Here is a 14,449-nt window from a genome sequence, read left to right on the forward strand (position 1 = left end):
GACCAGTGCAAAATATGTAAGTGGTTCCCAGCCTCTTTATCTCTGTCTCAGCCTCAATCGCTTCCTCCCGGATCTTGGACTCAATCATCAAAGAAGTTACTAAAATCGGAATGTGTATGTAAAAGTTTAATAGAGATAAAGGATTTTAAATCAGCAGTGCACAAGTGTGGACACCTCATAACTGAAAGACTGCAAAGGATTATGTCCCACATGATACATCTCAATGGAAACAAACAGAGCGAGGTGGTGCAGCAGTTACTACATTGGACTTGCATTAAGGAAGACAGCAAGCTCAAATCCACGTCTGGCCATTCAGACTTAGGTTTTCCGTGATTCTCTAAATCACTCCATGCAAATGCCAAAAAGGAACCTTGAACAATCTGAGCACGTGCTCTGCCTCTCTGATGTAATGTCTGGTCACAGTTGGCACTATTACATTGTTTATGTCTGTGTAATTCCTTTACTTCTTGGACACTAAGTTGCTTTCGTGATACCGTTGAAAGCTCAGATTTTGTCAAAAATTAACACAAAGAGCCACTGAGAACACACAAAGAGTCACCGAAAACACACAAAGTGTCAACTGAGAACACATGATATGACTTGACATTAAAGTCAGAAAAGAGTGGGGGATGTTAAATTGAGCAAAATTTTCCAGATAACTGTAGGTCAGAGCTCCTCCATTTTGAGGCAACTCAATCATTGTTAAGTACATGGAAGTACATGTATTTAAACCGCAGGTAACACTTGTTATGCCAAAGAGCGCAGTTAATAATTAAATTACCTGACGATAATAGTGTCAGTTAAACACACGTCCTGGTAGCCAGGCTTCCTGGATCAAATTTTCCTTGCTGCTGGATCTGTTACCAGTAACTTCAATCAACACGTGAGTGTTGCAGATATGCTTTGTGAACTCAAATAGGAATCTCTGGATAGAAAATTATGTCCTTTTCATGAAACACTACTGAGAAAATTTAGAGAATGGCATTTGCAGCTAGCTAAATAACAATTCTACTGCTGCCAATGAACGTTTCACATAAGGATCGCGAAGACAAGACATGAGAAATTAGGGAGTGCACAGAGGCATATAGATAGTCACTTTGCCCTCACTCCATATGCGAGTGGAATAGGAAAAGAAGTGACTGGTGGTGGTATGTGGTACCACCATATGGTGGCTTGCAGAGTATTAATGTAGATAAGGGCTAGGGCACTGGCCGGACTGAACGTAGTTTTTAAGTGGTTCCCACAAACATCTAGGTAAATGCTGGGCTGGTATCCTTGTCCCATCTTAGATACATACTGTGCAAACATTTAGAAAACGTCATCACACTTGACAATGAGACTTACAAGGCATTTATTTGCACCTTTTACAAAACAGATACATGTTTCAAGAGTTTTACTGTTCTTCAGAGTAGTCACCAGCATTGCGTAAATCCCACTGCCAGTGATATGCAAGTTGTAGGATATCCTTACAGCACTAGTTTTGTTGATAGTTAAAGTGGAGTGATGTATTGCCTAGCGAATCTCTGTAACAGTTTTGAAACGAATGCCAGGAAGTGCTTCCTTCAATTTAGGAATCAAGTAGAAGTAACAAGGGCTTAAGTCCAGGGAGTGTGGTTTGTGGTACAGCACTTTCCAGCCTCAACGATCTAACAAATCAGTCACAGCTTGTGCCCAGGTACTGCCCTGTAAAATGATGGCCCAGTTCTACGGAAAGTGTTGCCACTTCTTTCGCTGTGCTGTTCATTTTTGGAACACGGCCTACGATAAGCTTAGAGACAGAAGTGACAACACTTTCTGCAGGATCTGACTGTTCCAGGGCAGTGCTCATGTCCATACAGCACAAGCTGTTACTGATTTGTTTGATTGAGGGGGTTGCTAAGTACTGCATTACCCACCACATTCCCCTGACTAAAGTCATTGTAAGTTCAACTCGATTTCTAACTGAAAAAAGGACCTCACGGAATCTTGTTTCACAACTGTTACAGATTCATCAGGGAACAGACTACTCCACTTGAACTGTCAACTCGAATGGCACTGCAAAGGGTGTCCTCCGACTTTCACATTGCTGGCAATGGGTTACAGACAATACTGGTGACTATTCTGCAGGATCGTAAAACTTTGAAATATATATGTTGTACAAGCTGTAAATAAATAGTTGCCACTATTAAAGGTCCAACGCTTGTATAATGGATGCAGATAGATGGGGTACACTTTTCCTTCCCTGGAGGAAGGAGGGAAAGGTGTGGGGAGGGGGGGGGGGGGCTCCAGCCATCAAATGGCACTAACTAATACTGCCAATCCAATAGAGAAATGGGGTCTGCTAGATTTGTTTCCGGTAGATTTCAACAACGCGTAAGTGTTACAGAGATGCTTAGGGAACTCAAATTGGAATCCCTGGAGGGATTGCGACATTCTTTTTGAGAAAAACTATCAAAAAATTTTAGAGAACTGGCATTTCAAGTTGACTGCCGAGCGATTCTACTGCCGCCAACATACATTGCTCATAAGGACCAGGAACATGAAATACAAGAAATTAGGGCTCGTATGGAGGCTTCCCTCGTTCTATTTCCAAGTGGAACAGGAAAGGGAATGACAAGCAGCGATACAGGGTACGCTCCGTCATGCACCGTACGAAGGCTTGCGAAGTATCTATGTAGATGTGGAAGAAAATACAGTATCAGCCAAAGAGTCAACACTAGGGCAACTGTGGCTAGTTATATTAGACGTGTGTTTTCTCTGTTGTTTACTGGTAAAGCTTGACCTCGAAAATACCTATGACAGAACCATCGTAATCCCATTAGGTTTATTATGATGATAAATTGTGCTGCAAAAACAGCACTGCATGTGTTGCTGTAATATGAAGTGTTATCAATAATAAAATTTAAAGGGTACATGTCTTAATTTTTGCTGACATACTGAGAGCATGAATGATCTTCCAACGCAATAAGTACAATAACAAGTGTGGGCTAAGGTAACAGTGGAAAAGGAAGCAGAATAAGAATTCTGTCTCCAAAATTGCTACAAAGTGGACATAATCAGAGAAATAACAGTAACAGTGCAGGCAGACAAAACCACACAGTTAGAAGCACCTACACACATTCACTTACTGGATAAACATCTGTGCACTTCTCACCCTCTGGGTGCCATTTGATGGCTGCATCTCTACAACAGCGCATTTTTTACTTACAGCAACCTGCAAAAATTTGCTCGACTCGACGTCTCCTACCCTGCTTTCACCTCATTGCCTTCTTACCCCTATTGGATTTATAGCCTGCTGTACATTACCTTGAGGCAGTTCTGTAATACTACAATACAGATGCGAAAGAAGATCCCTGATAGCTGGCAGCTTTCAACTGCAAAGCCTAACAGGCTGCAGGTGAAAAAAATAGTCATCTACAGAACTGCATCGACTCTGAGATTCTGCCACAAAGATACATTCACAAGCATGTCTCACAATAGGTCAAGGGAGCTGCACGAAGCTGCTTCACAGAGCACACGGCAGCCATCAGAAGCCTTCTCTCATCGACTCTACTATTAGCGTTATAAATTTTAATGGTCTTGATCACAATATTATAGAGGAATTTATGGAGATAAGCACAAAAATGTACATAGAATTAGTAATCCTAATAAATATAAAATTTACCTTGTGAATATAATAGAGGGAAACATTCCACTTGGGGAAAAAAAAATCTAAAAACAAAGATGATGTAACTTACCAAACGAAAGCGTTGGTATGTTGATAGAGACACAAACACACACACTAAATTCAAGCTTTCGCAACCCACGGTTGCTTCATCAGGAAAGAGGGAAGGAGAGGGAAAGACGAAAGGATGTGGGTTTTAAGGGAGAGGGTAAAGAGTCATTCCAATCCCGGGAGCGGAAAGACTTACCTTAGGGGGAAAAAAGGACAGGTATACACTCGCACGCACACACATATCCACCCACTCCTGGGATTGGAATGACTCCTTACCCCTCTCCCTTAAAACCCACATCCTTTCGTCTTTCCCTCTCCTTCCCTCTTTCCTGATGAAGCAACCGTGGGTTGCGAAAGCTTGAATTTAGTGTGTGTGTTTGTGTTTGTTTGTGTCTCTATCAAAATACCAACGCTTTTGTTTGGTAAGTTACATCACCTTTGTTTTTAGATATCAAATTTACCTTAGCTATTTAAAACAAAGTGTAAATCAAGCAATGTAATTTCTATGATATACTGTAATCAATATAAGTAATGAATGTGTTATTTGTCTATGCATGTCTTTATTGCTCAATAAACCACTCTGTTGTGGTTTGATAGCACATCCATTAAGGTTTTGGTTTGGATCTAGAGGGTTTAAGTTTGAAGATACAGATGCCCAAAAAGGGGAATCACACCAGTGGTTTTCTTATGGGAAGTAAATGAAGGAGCGGGAAATCGAGTGCTGAAATTTACAAAACTGGCCAACACTTTACAGATTTGTCCAGAAGATTCAAGAATGTTCTATAATTTTCGAGAGTATTTTCGAATGTCCCCTTCTCCTGAAGTGTAAGGAACAGAGAGACACATGTCTCGGCATACTTTTGGGAATCAATTAAAGCAGGTCAAGGAAAACTGAGTGTAGATAGTTACGTTAATTTAAGTAAAAGTAAATTGCTTACCATTGTGGAACAGAGTATTAAATAGGATATTAGTGTATTAAGTAATGTTAACATTTAACAGGTTGCCAAAATGTAAAAGCAGAGATCTTGCCAGCAGTGAATTGAGAAGAAGGAATAGAAATAACAGTGATGAAATGAAAGAGATGAGGAGCTAGAAGCATGTTTAGCTTCACAACAGAAGAGAATGAACAGATCGAGAGAAAACATAACAGACAAACAACGAGCTAAAATTAGAGAAGGCAATCGAGGGAGACAATTGGCAAAGCAGACAGAGAAAAACTGATAAAGAAACAAGGTTATGAAGTGAGCTAAGTAAAATTCCAATGACTGAAATTCGTGAAAGACAAAGTTCACGAACACACGAATAAAACACTGGTCTACAAGAAGCACAAAGCTGAATTCGAAATTACAGAGTGGCACACAGAGAATTCAGTTATGATCGTAGAGTATAACACACACTTTGTTCTTGCCAAGTACGTCAGATCTTTGATGCCAAGAAATTCAGTAGAGAATAACCACAAATGGAAAAATTTGATCAGCACCACTGGAACTGCCTCCACTAGAATTATCTCATTACACAACTGGAGAAACTCCTACATAGAAACATTTTCTACAAAATATGGGAGGCTACAATGCTTGCTTTCAAATGACATCATTTGGTGCTACTTCTGTGAGCAATTCGACCATGTGAAGTGAGTCTTTTTCAGCTAGTATAGAGTGTAAAATATAGAAATTACTTTCCTTGGTTTTCCCTTTGTTTTAAATTAGCTGCTGTCTGATAGTTTCTGTTCTTGTGTAAGCTTGACACAGTTTTGTGAATTTCCAACAATGTAGGAAAAGACAAATTCCTACTTACCTTAAAGAAAGTTACAGGCGGGCACAATTAAAAGACAGTTACATTAGCTTTCGGCCACAGCCTTCATCAGTAAAACAGACACACAAAATTCATAAATACAAGCAAGCACACCTCACGCATACACGACTGCCAACTCCAGCATCTTGGGCCAGAAAGCCTGGCCCAAGATTCTCGAGATGGCAGTCACGTGTGCACGAAGTGTGCACTCGCTTCTGTGTACGAAGGCTGTGCCCGAAAGCTTATGCAAGCGTCTTTTAATTATGCCTGTCTGCGACTTAACATGTCTTCTTTATGGTAAGTAACAATCTGTTTTTTCCTACATTGTTGATATTCCTACTCGGAGTTTCCACTGTTTTTTGTGAATTTACTATATATCAGAATTACTAAGTACACAGGTGTTTTTGTATCTATATCCACAGTTCATAAGTGTCACTCGAAGCTGTAACTGTGTGTCCTCATGCACCACCATTCAAATGGCAAGCCACAATGGTCTTGGGCAAGCACGCCCAGCAATCAGTTTCCTAATGGTTTTATATGCCAACAGCAATGCTGTGACCAGCCTCTGTACACTGAGAAACTTGTTAGTAACGACGTCCACCCCTGTAGCTACGAGCAGAGCACATCTGACTGCTATGCGGAGTATCTGCTGACAGGACTGGAACAGGCACAACAGCCTCCTCGTGGGGTAGACTGAGGAGCTACCTGAGGCAGCTCCGAGGTCACGGAAACCGACAATGACCAGGGCGAGCATCTGAACCGTTCTGCGTGGCACAAGCTGATGGGTGCTGAATGGTGATAGAGTCAGTACACAGAGCTTAGCTTTGCTCAGTAATGATGTTGTTGTGGTTAACACTGCCATTACGTGCTGATTAAAGTGTAAGCACGGTAGGTGTTTAACTTCTTTTTAACATTTTAATTCTTTTATAAATACATGTTTTTTTAATACTTTTAGAAGGTTTTCACATTAACTGACACGTAATTTTATGTTTCTTTCTGTATATCTGAGAATGGTTGCTGGTCAATTGAAGCTTGTTATCTCCTAGTTGACACTGCACGATACTGTGATCGAGACCACTAAAATTGATAATAAATAACTCAGATCACCATGTCTCTCGACTGATTACGATGTCTACTCTTACATCCGCTGTAAGAATCCACATTTCCTTACCAGTCTCACAATAAGGAGAAATTACTAGTAAGCCTAGCAGATCAACCGAGCTACAAAGGGAAATAAGAGAGCTCGTCCCAAACGTCATGCAAAACAAAAGAGAATACGGCAGGCAGTCACAGCAGCAGCCACATGATGAAAGAGACGAGCGTCAGCCTTACATGACGGGGATCTTGACAGTGGCCTGCTGCATCTTAGCGGGGACGAGCACGGCCGGGTCCTCCTTGTTGCTGCAGTACGGCAGGGGGAAGCGCCAGCTGTAAAGGCTTCACACAAACCCCACACTCCACTTACTCTCTCGTTTGCACTCACAGGGGAGGCACAGACGTGTCACAGGTGGTACGGACCGGTCTCGAATACTCACAGCTCTGACTCTGTGCACTCACCAATTTTTCTGCCACCTGTAACGGTGTTGTGACTCCCCTGGTGGATGAAGTTTTTTGCAGTGAATGCACAAGACAAATGACCAATGGGATAAATGAGAAATAATTGCAGTTCCTCACAGATGAGACTGGAAGACAGTCAGTGGACAATAAAACTAAAGTTACTCTTCATGGCATACAGTGTGAGCTTTCGTGACCGGTACTTGCATCGCTGTAGATTTTTGTTTGATTGTCACTAGGCTGTAGCCTGAGGGATGTTTCTGCACCCAAAAGTTTGTCTCCTAATACTCGAGATGTCATTTGAGGCTATAAAGACTACAACAGAAATTTTCAACTTGAATGATCTGAACGAACAAAACTGTTTATAATTACTGACACAACAGTTGAGTCATGATGTAACTGGACTACTGCTTAATGTCATAGAGCCATGTCAGCACATGCTACGGGGATTACAGTGTAGAAAAGTTAGTACCATTTGTTATATTAAGCAATAAGACCTACAAATTGTCGAATCCTAGTTCCAATTTCGATCCTCTTTCTTTTCTATTAAAGTTGTTTTCGTGCTTTTGACATCTCTGTACATACTGGCAAGGTAATGACTGGACCTTGATAAAGCTAAGTATTAGGGAAATGAAATTGATGATTCTGTGATCCCAGTGCATTCCCTGCACAAATCCATTCCACATGAGGCCAAGTGTACGTACAAACTGCTACAAGAAGCATTAACATTAGGCTGAAAGAACACGTGCAATTTTGTCTGGGTGTCCCAGACAAAATGGATGTAACAGATTGCGCAGTGGGACAATGGAACCACCGAATTCATTTCACCAATCCTACAGTTTTATGAAGGTCCAACCATTACTAAAATAAGATCTCCAGAGAGGCCACAGAAGTTCAAAAGCACGAAAACGACTTTAAATGAAACAAAAAGGATCAAAATTAGACAACATGTGGATCTTTTTCCAAAATAAAGCACAGTGGGTCAATTTTTTTGCACTACAAGCTCCATAATGGATGACAGTATAACTCTAACCTTAGGAAATGATCACACGAATTTATTGTGAATACTCACAAGCACAGATACGTATAAACAGTTCCAGCTTGCTGAGCTTGTTTTGAGTTTGAAACTGCTATCTACTAATGTTTCCCACATTAGCACATAAAATGTTAGGCACAGAAACATGCCTTAGGCAGTGACCTAATGCCCATGTAACAAAAACCAACAAGGATGACTCTTCAAGCTTTCCTTGCAGATCTGTTCAATATATGGCTCTCTCTATCCTTCTCGCTGTACACTGGCAGTATTTCCTGAAATACTGGAAAAGACTTCAAGGGACACAACATTGGATGTACCCTTCATCATATAAAAAATTGACAAATTTGTCGGATACTGTCAAAGACAATCTCGGACTTTGAAACCGAGATGTATACAAGATTATTTGTGGGTGGAATGGTGTGTACTAGCCAAGCATGTCGTATCGTGCAAGACTGATGTAATGAACACCCCTGTGATGATACATGTCTGAGTCAACTGGAAAAATGTGCAATGACAGACTATTGCTTCAGTACACAATAGACAAGAAGGCAAAGATCGTATCCAGTTTTGCCTTCAAGGTAAAAAAGACAGTACATCTGCACAGCTGACAGCCTAATAGATAGGGTCTAAGCAGTGCCTGGAAATCAATTTCCAATAAATAAATAAAATGCCTCTTTGAGGATAATAATTCAGGATATTGTGAAGTACATAACAACAGCAGTTGTCTGTTAACAAATTGGTCAGTAGCTCAGCAAATAGCATAATCTGTTTGTTAACCATAAATTTATTTGATGATACCGTACTCGCATACTTACCTTTTTTTTAATTTCATAATTATTACCAAATGCAGATGTTAATTAATAAATATGAAATCATCTTTTTAAATAAAATAACATATTTTAATTTTAATTACTCATTGTATGAAAGTAAATTACAATTTGGTACAGGTGTGCAAAATACCTTTTTTTTAAAAATGAAAGAAAATTATATACCCCAATAATATTGTTGATTTTCTGTAAAATTAAAAGTATTTGATTTGTTATCTGATGTTTGACATTTTTGTACCAAATTTTAATTTATTGTGAATATTCGCATTTTCACATGAATAGTAATTAATAATAATATTGTTAAGTAGGATTTACATTTGGTAAAAATGACTGAATTCAGAAATAGGCAAAGAGGTATGCTACTAGCAATATTCAAACCAGTGACTCTCCAATTACAATCTGATTATGGAACATGCTGAACTTCTGACAAATTCATCACTATACCACAATTGCACTGTACTAATTGTCCAAGGGGACATTCTTGAGAATTTTGTGGTACTGCCTTAGAAGGTCCCCTCGTAAGTACAGCCTGAGACCCCATGCTTGCTGCCATTGGATGTTAGAAGGCAATTCCACCGCAGCTTAGTGGACGATCCACCTGAACAACACTTCTGGTTTGGATCCCAGAAGCAGCGACACCTGGCGCACACTCCGACACCCACAGGTCGGTTCATGGTAGGGGGCTCTGGACCACATGCTGTCATCTGTCTGAAAGCAACTCAGTCTCGTGTATGCAGTTTTCAGATGAGACCTCCACAAGTCCGTTGCAGCATGGACACCAGCAGATGAAACATGACAGTGTCGAGCAGTTGGCTCGAGAGCCATATACTAAACGTAACTAAATGTTGGCTGCAATAGAAGGGCTAAAACTTTTCTTATTTTTGAGAGCGCAATAATAAAAACTAAATACATTAATTCATTCCAGTCATTTTTTTAATTTTAGGTTAAAATACTACCCACACAAGAATGATGTTCCACAATTTGGCTTTAAGTGGAAATAACAAAATTATGAAGCTATTTTATTAAGTGCTTAAACTTAACTACTTCAACAAGTTATTTAGGAGCTATAAAGCAGGATATTTTAAGTGGTAAGGAAATTACTACGTAAGGAAAGACTGTGTTAGTGCTGACAAAACTGGCAGTAACACAGTGGCACAAAGTACCAGCTAATGTCACACAGGATAGTTAGAGATGGCGCACTGCACTTGACACATAAGAAATTAGACATCACTAAGAAAGTATCTGTCATGCCATGTGTTTTTTGACCTTCTACTGTGTCCTTCCACTGTGACAGGTTTCAATAAAATTGGATCAGCTCTGAGGCAGTGAACAAGAACTTCACTGAAGGTGTGTTCAGAAACCATGAGACAAAACCAGTCGAGCTTCTGCATCACTTCACAGGAAATGACGCACAGAAATGTTTCTAGCTGAGGGAGGAAGGAATATAGAGATGTGAGAACTCAAATGTGTCCTACTTCAGCAGCAATCTCTAACTGAACACATTTGGTAAATATAAAACTTTTCTCCAGTCTCATTTCTTCTGCACAAAACCTCATATCTGGTAGTTTCCTGCAAGCTAAGAGAACACGCCTTTCATAAATTGCTTGTCCTCTCCACAGTACTGATAAGATTTTGATGAAACTTGTCACAGCAAAAAGACACAGCTCAACACAGACAATGATCACACCAGGGCATCACAACAAATAGTTCATTAGTAATTCAAACAGTTTCACTTTGGCTGTGTCAAAGTAGGATGAGTCTACTCATCATACATATATTGTTTTGCACATTTATACTGATTAAATGCACATTTAAAATTTTTCTGGGTTCTAAAATCTGTAATCAATAAATGACATTTTGTTCTAAACCAGCACCTCAAAAGTGTTGCCAGACCAGTATAAACAACAAACATATGCATACCTATGTCAATAACACAAGAACACTTTGTATACAACAAGTTTAAAACAACCTACGTGCTGAGGATGTCCACAGCAAAAGGTGTGATAGCTGTGTTTAAAATCTTTATGATGATAATGAAAGTGTTGATCTAGAAACATTGAAAGCCTGCAAATATTTAGCGATATAATTATTATCCTGTACATAACCACGGATGCATGACCGCAGTATGGTCTATTATCTCACAGCAAACAGAAACTGCCTTGCCTGTGATACACAGCTCATCTTGTGTACATGTTATAAAACTGTACATCACTGAATGGAATGAGAATCACAGTGTTTTTAAAACACATGTAAACATGACCACCACACAATTATTCTACCAGTTGTGTGTAAAGTACAATGTCACACCTGCCAGTCGCACTTCTGATCATATCAGACACTGCCATTGCTGTGAGAAAAGGTGGATTGCCTGTCAGGGTTACTTCTGAGACCACACTTAAATATCTGTGCAAGCACTCACCATGTTTTCCACAGTGACAGCAATGTCTGAAACGAACAGGATATGTGTCTGAAGGCATCTAACATTGCACTTAACACACACTTGGTAGAACAAGCATCTCGTGGCCTCATTTACGAGTGCTTTGCAAACACCATCATTCCCATTGTGTTTAGCATTTTACAGTTTTATAACATGTACACTTGATAATCTGTACACAACAGAGAAAGACACTTGGTGTTTACCATGAGATGCATTTCAGGCATTATATTATTAGTAATTTGTATCTGTATCCCATGTAGTGTTAACACATTGTGTGAAAAATAACCACTCCCAGGCACGTCTACATCCTGCGTAACAAGGACACATAAGGTGAGCTGCGGAAGGATCGGTATAACTTTGTGAAATACCCTTAGTTGCTTCTTGTGACAGTGGGGTAGAGAAAATTTCCTCAGTTTCCAGACCAATGAAGGAGGAAACTGCATGACCACAATCCGGTAACCTACCTTCCCTCACCTTGTACACTCCATCACTGCCCCCACCTTTTCCACCTTGTAACACCCACAGAATACAATTTACTTCTTAATACTGTTCTACTTGCACTTAGATAGGGTACACACAGTTAATATTTCTTCTTAATGGACTTCACTTAACAGCAAACATTAATTTTGTACCATTAAAACAGTATCTAAATAATCTGGGAATTTTCCATCCCCTACAATGTGGAAACTATTAGTCCAACAGAAAAAATCAATAGGACCTTTAATGTAACAAATTTTATGCCAGTTAATTTGGAATAGGGATGCTTCAATTATTCAGTAAAAACTTTTAAAACTGCCCTTCAAATGACCCCCATCCCCAAGCTCACACCCAAGCAGTCAGAACTTTTAGTACGTCGTTCATGACACTTTGTCCAGTCACTGTACAAGAAAATTATCCCCTAACTTTCTTTTGTTGACTGTACTAGTTAAATGCAAGGTTAAAACTATATGCTTTTCTATGTTGCTACACTGACACTGTTTATAATCATCATAAATGTTTTACACCTATCACGTTGTTTGATGTGGATGTGCACAGTATGCAACTATTCTTATTTTTCAACTTAAGTGTATACAAAGTATTCTCGTGTTATCGACATATGCACGCATATGTTTGCTTGTATTATTATCTGTATCAGATATCACCGACAATGGGCTGTACGCCTGAAGATTGACGAATAAATATTTTTGAAGTGCAGTTCATCACACCAGATTTTCACAAATGTGTTATGTCATCGGTTTAATAGTGCTTCTAGTCTCTACTGTGCAGATCTTTGTCTAAGCAGAAACTGAAGAAATAATCTCAAAAGATCCTCCTAACGTAATGTAGCCTGAATGATTTTTTACTGTCCAGTGCAGTGTGTGTTGATACGAAACTTCCCGGCAGATTAAAACTGTGTGCCAGACTGCACCTCAAACTCGGGAACTTTGTATTTTGCGAACAAGTGCTCTACTTACTCAGCTACCCGAGGACGACTCACAATTGGTCCTACCAGCCCTACTTCAGCCAGTACCTAGGAATGTAGGAGACGAGGTACTGGCGGAAGTAAAGTTGTGACCACAGGTCGTGAGTCACACTCGAACAGCTCAGTCAGCAGAGAACTAGCTCACAAAAGGCAAAGCTCACGAGTTTGAGTCACAGTCCAGCACATAGATTTAATCTACAAGGAAGAAGCATATTGTATATTGCCTACATCATCCTCCGTCCTTCCCACCGTCAGTATTGCTACTATCTGCTCCACCTACTACAAGTATCATTGCCACATCACATTAATTTATCACTGGTGGATATCATCACAATTATAATGACTATTACTCTCGTACCAGCGCAAAGGTAGCGTACCAGTCCGAGAGGAGGTTTCCGACTGCAGGCAGTATCGTTACGTACTCTTAACGTACTGGGAGAGGAGGACAGTACCTGGCAATCTTGGCATCTGAGTCGTCCGTCTTGGCGGCCGAGCAGCAGCGGTGGCAGAGCGCGGCGATCAGGCCAGCACGCCACACAAGGCAGCACACCAGGTCGACAACGAGCAGAGCCAGCAGCAGTGCCGCCACCACCAGCACCACAATGGCCGCAGAGCTCATCTGACCCTCACTGCCGTCCTCCACATTTGCGATGCCTGTACCGAGGAATCGTCACGACAGTTTAGGCTCCTGCGACAAGTGGTACGGTACTGGCAGCAGCATCCTCGAAATGGCATCCGGACATCCCCCGAAGGGCACTTTCCCAGCCCGATTAAAACTCTGTATCATATTGAAATATTGATACGACTGTTAAAGTATAGTGAATTACATAAATTTATGTCAGGCTCTGGTCCTAACTTACAATTACTGTGTACGGATCCATGTGGGGGGTGGGGGAAGGATGAGGCAGGGGGCAAATAGACACACATATGTCTGTTTGTGTCTGTATTTATGCGGATGGAGATATGTGTGTGTGTGTGTGTGTGTGTGTGTGTGTGTGTGTGTGTGTGTGTGTGTGTGCACGCACGCAATTGTATACCTTTCCTTTTTTCCCCATAAGGTAAGTCTTTCCACTCCTGGGATTGGAATGACTCCTTACCCTCGCCCTTAAAACCCATATCCTTTCGTCTTTCCCTCTCCTTCCTTCTTTCCTGATGAAGCAACCATGGGTTGCGAAAGGTTCAATTGTGTGTGTGTGTGTGTTTTTGTTTGTGTTTGATAGTGTCTCTATCAACATACCAACACTTTCGATTGGTAACGAAAGCGCTGGCAGGTCGATAGACACACAAACAAAGACAAACAAACACACAAAATTCAAGCTTTCGCAACCAATGGTTGCTTCGTGAGGAAAGAGGGAAGGAGAGGGAAAGACGAAAGGATGTGGGTTTTAAGGGATAGGGTAAGGAGTCATTCCAATCCCAGGAGTGGAAAGACTTACCTTAGGGGAAGAAAAGGACAGGTATGCACACACACACACACACACACACACACACACACACACACACACACACACACACACATATCCATCCGCACATATACAGACACAAGCAGACATTTGACATATGTCTGCTTGTGTCTGTGTATGTGCGCATGGATGGATATATGTGTGTGTGTGTGTGTGTGTGTGTGTGTGTGTGTGTGTGTGTGTGT

At 40.6% G+C, this 14,449-nt stretch overlaps 1 protein-coding gene across 4 annotated transcripts in view; it reads right to left on the reverse strand.

Annotated features, from left to right (window-relative positions):
- Positions 1-14,449, reverse strand: part of LOC126291686 (fasciclin-2) — an 856,801-nt gene that overhangs the window by 13,647 nt on the left and 828,705 nt on the right. For 2 of the 4 annotated variants that reach the window (XM_049985308.1, XM_049985307.1), the window contains exons 15-16: positions 13,254-13,455; positions 6,818-6,922 (exon numbers count right to left, since the gene is read on the reverse strand). In XM_049985308.1, the coding sequence (XP_049841265.1) occupies positions 6,818-6,922; positions 13,254-13,455 (307 nt within the window). The remainder of the gene's footprint in view (positions 1-6,817; positions 6,923-13,253; positions 13,456-14,449) is intronic. The other 2 variants (XM_049985310.1, XM_049985309.1) reach the window with 1 other exon arrangement.

The sequence above is a fragment of the Schistocerca gregaria genome, chromosome 9, assembly GCF_023897955.1.
Source record: "Schistocerca gregaria isolate iqSchGreg1 chromosome 9, iqSchGreg1.2, whole genome shotgun sequence".
NCBI classification, from domain to species: Eukaryota; Metazoa; Arthropoda; class Insecta; order Orthoptera; family Acrididae; genus Schistocerca; species Schistocerca gregaria.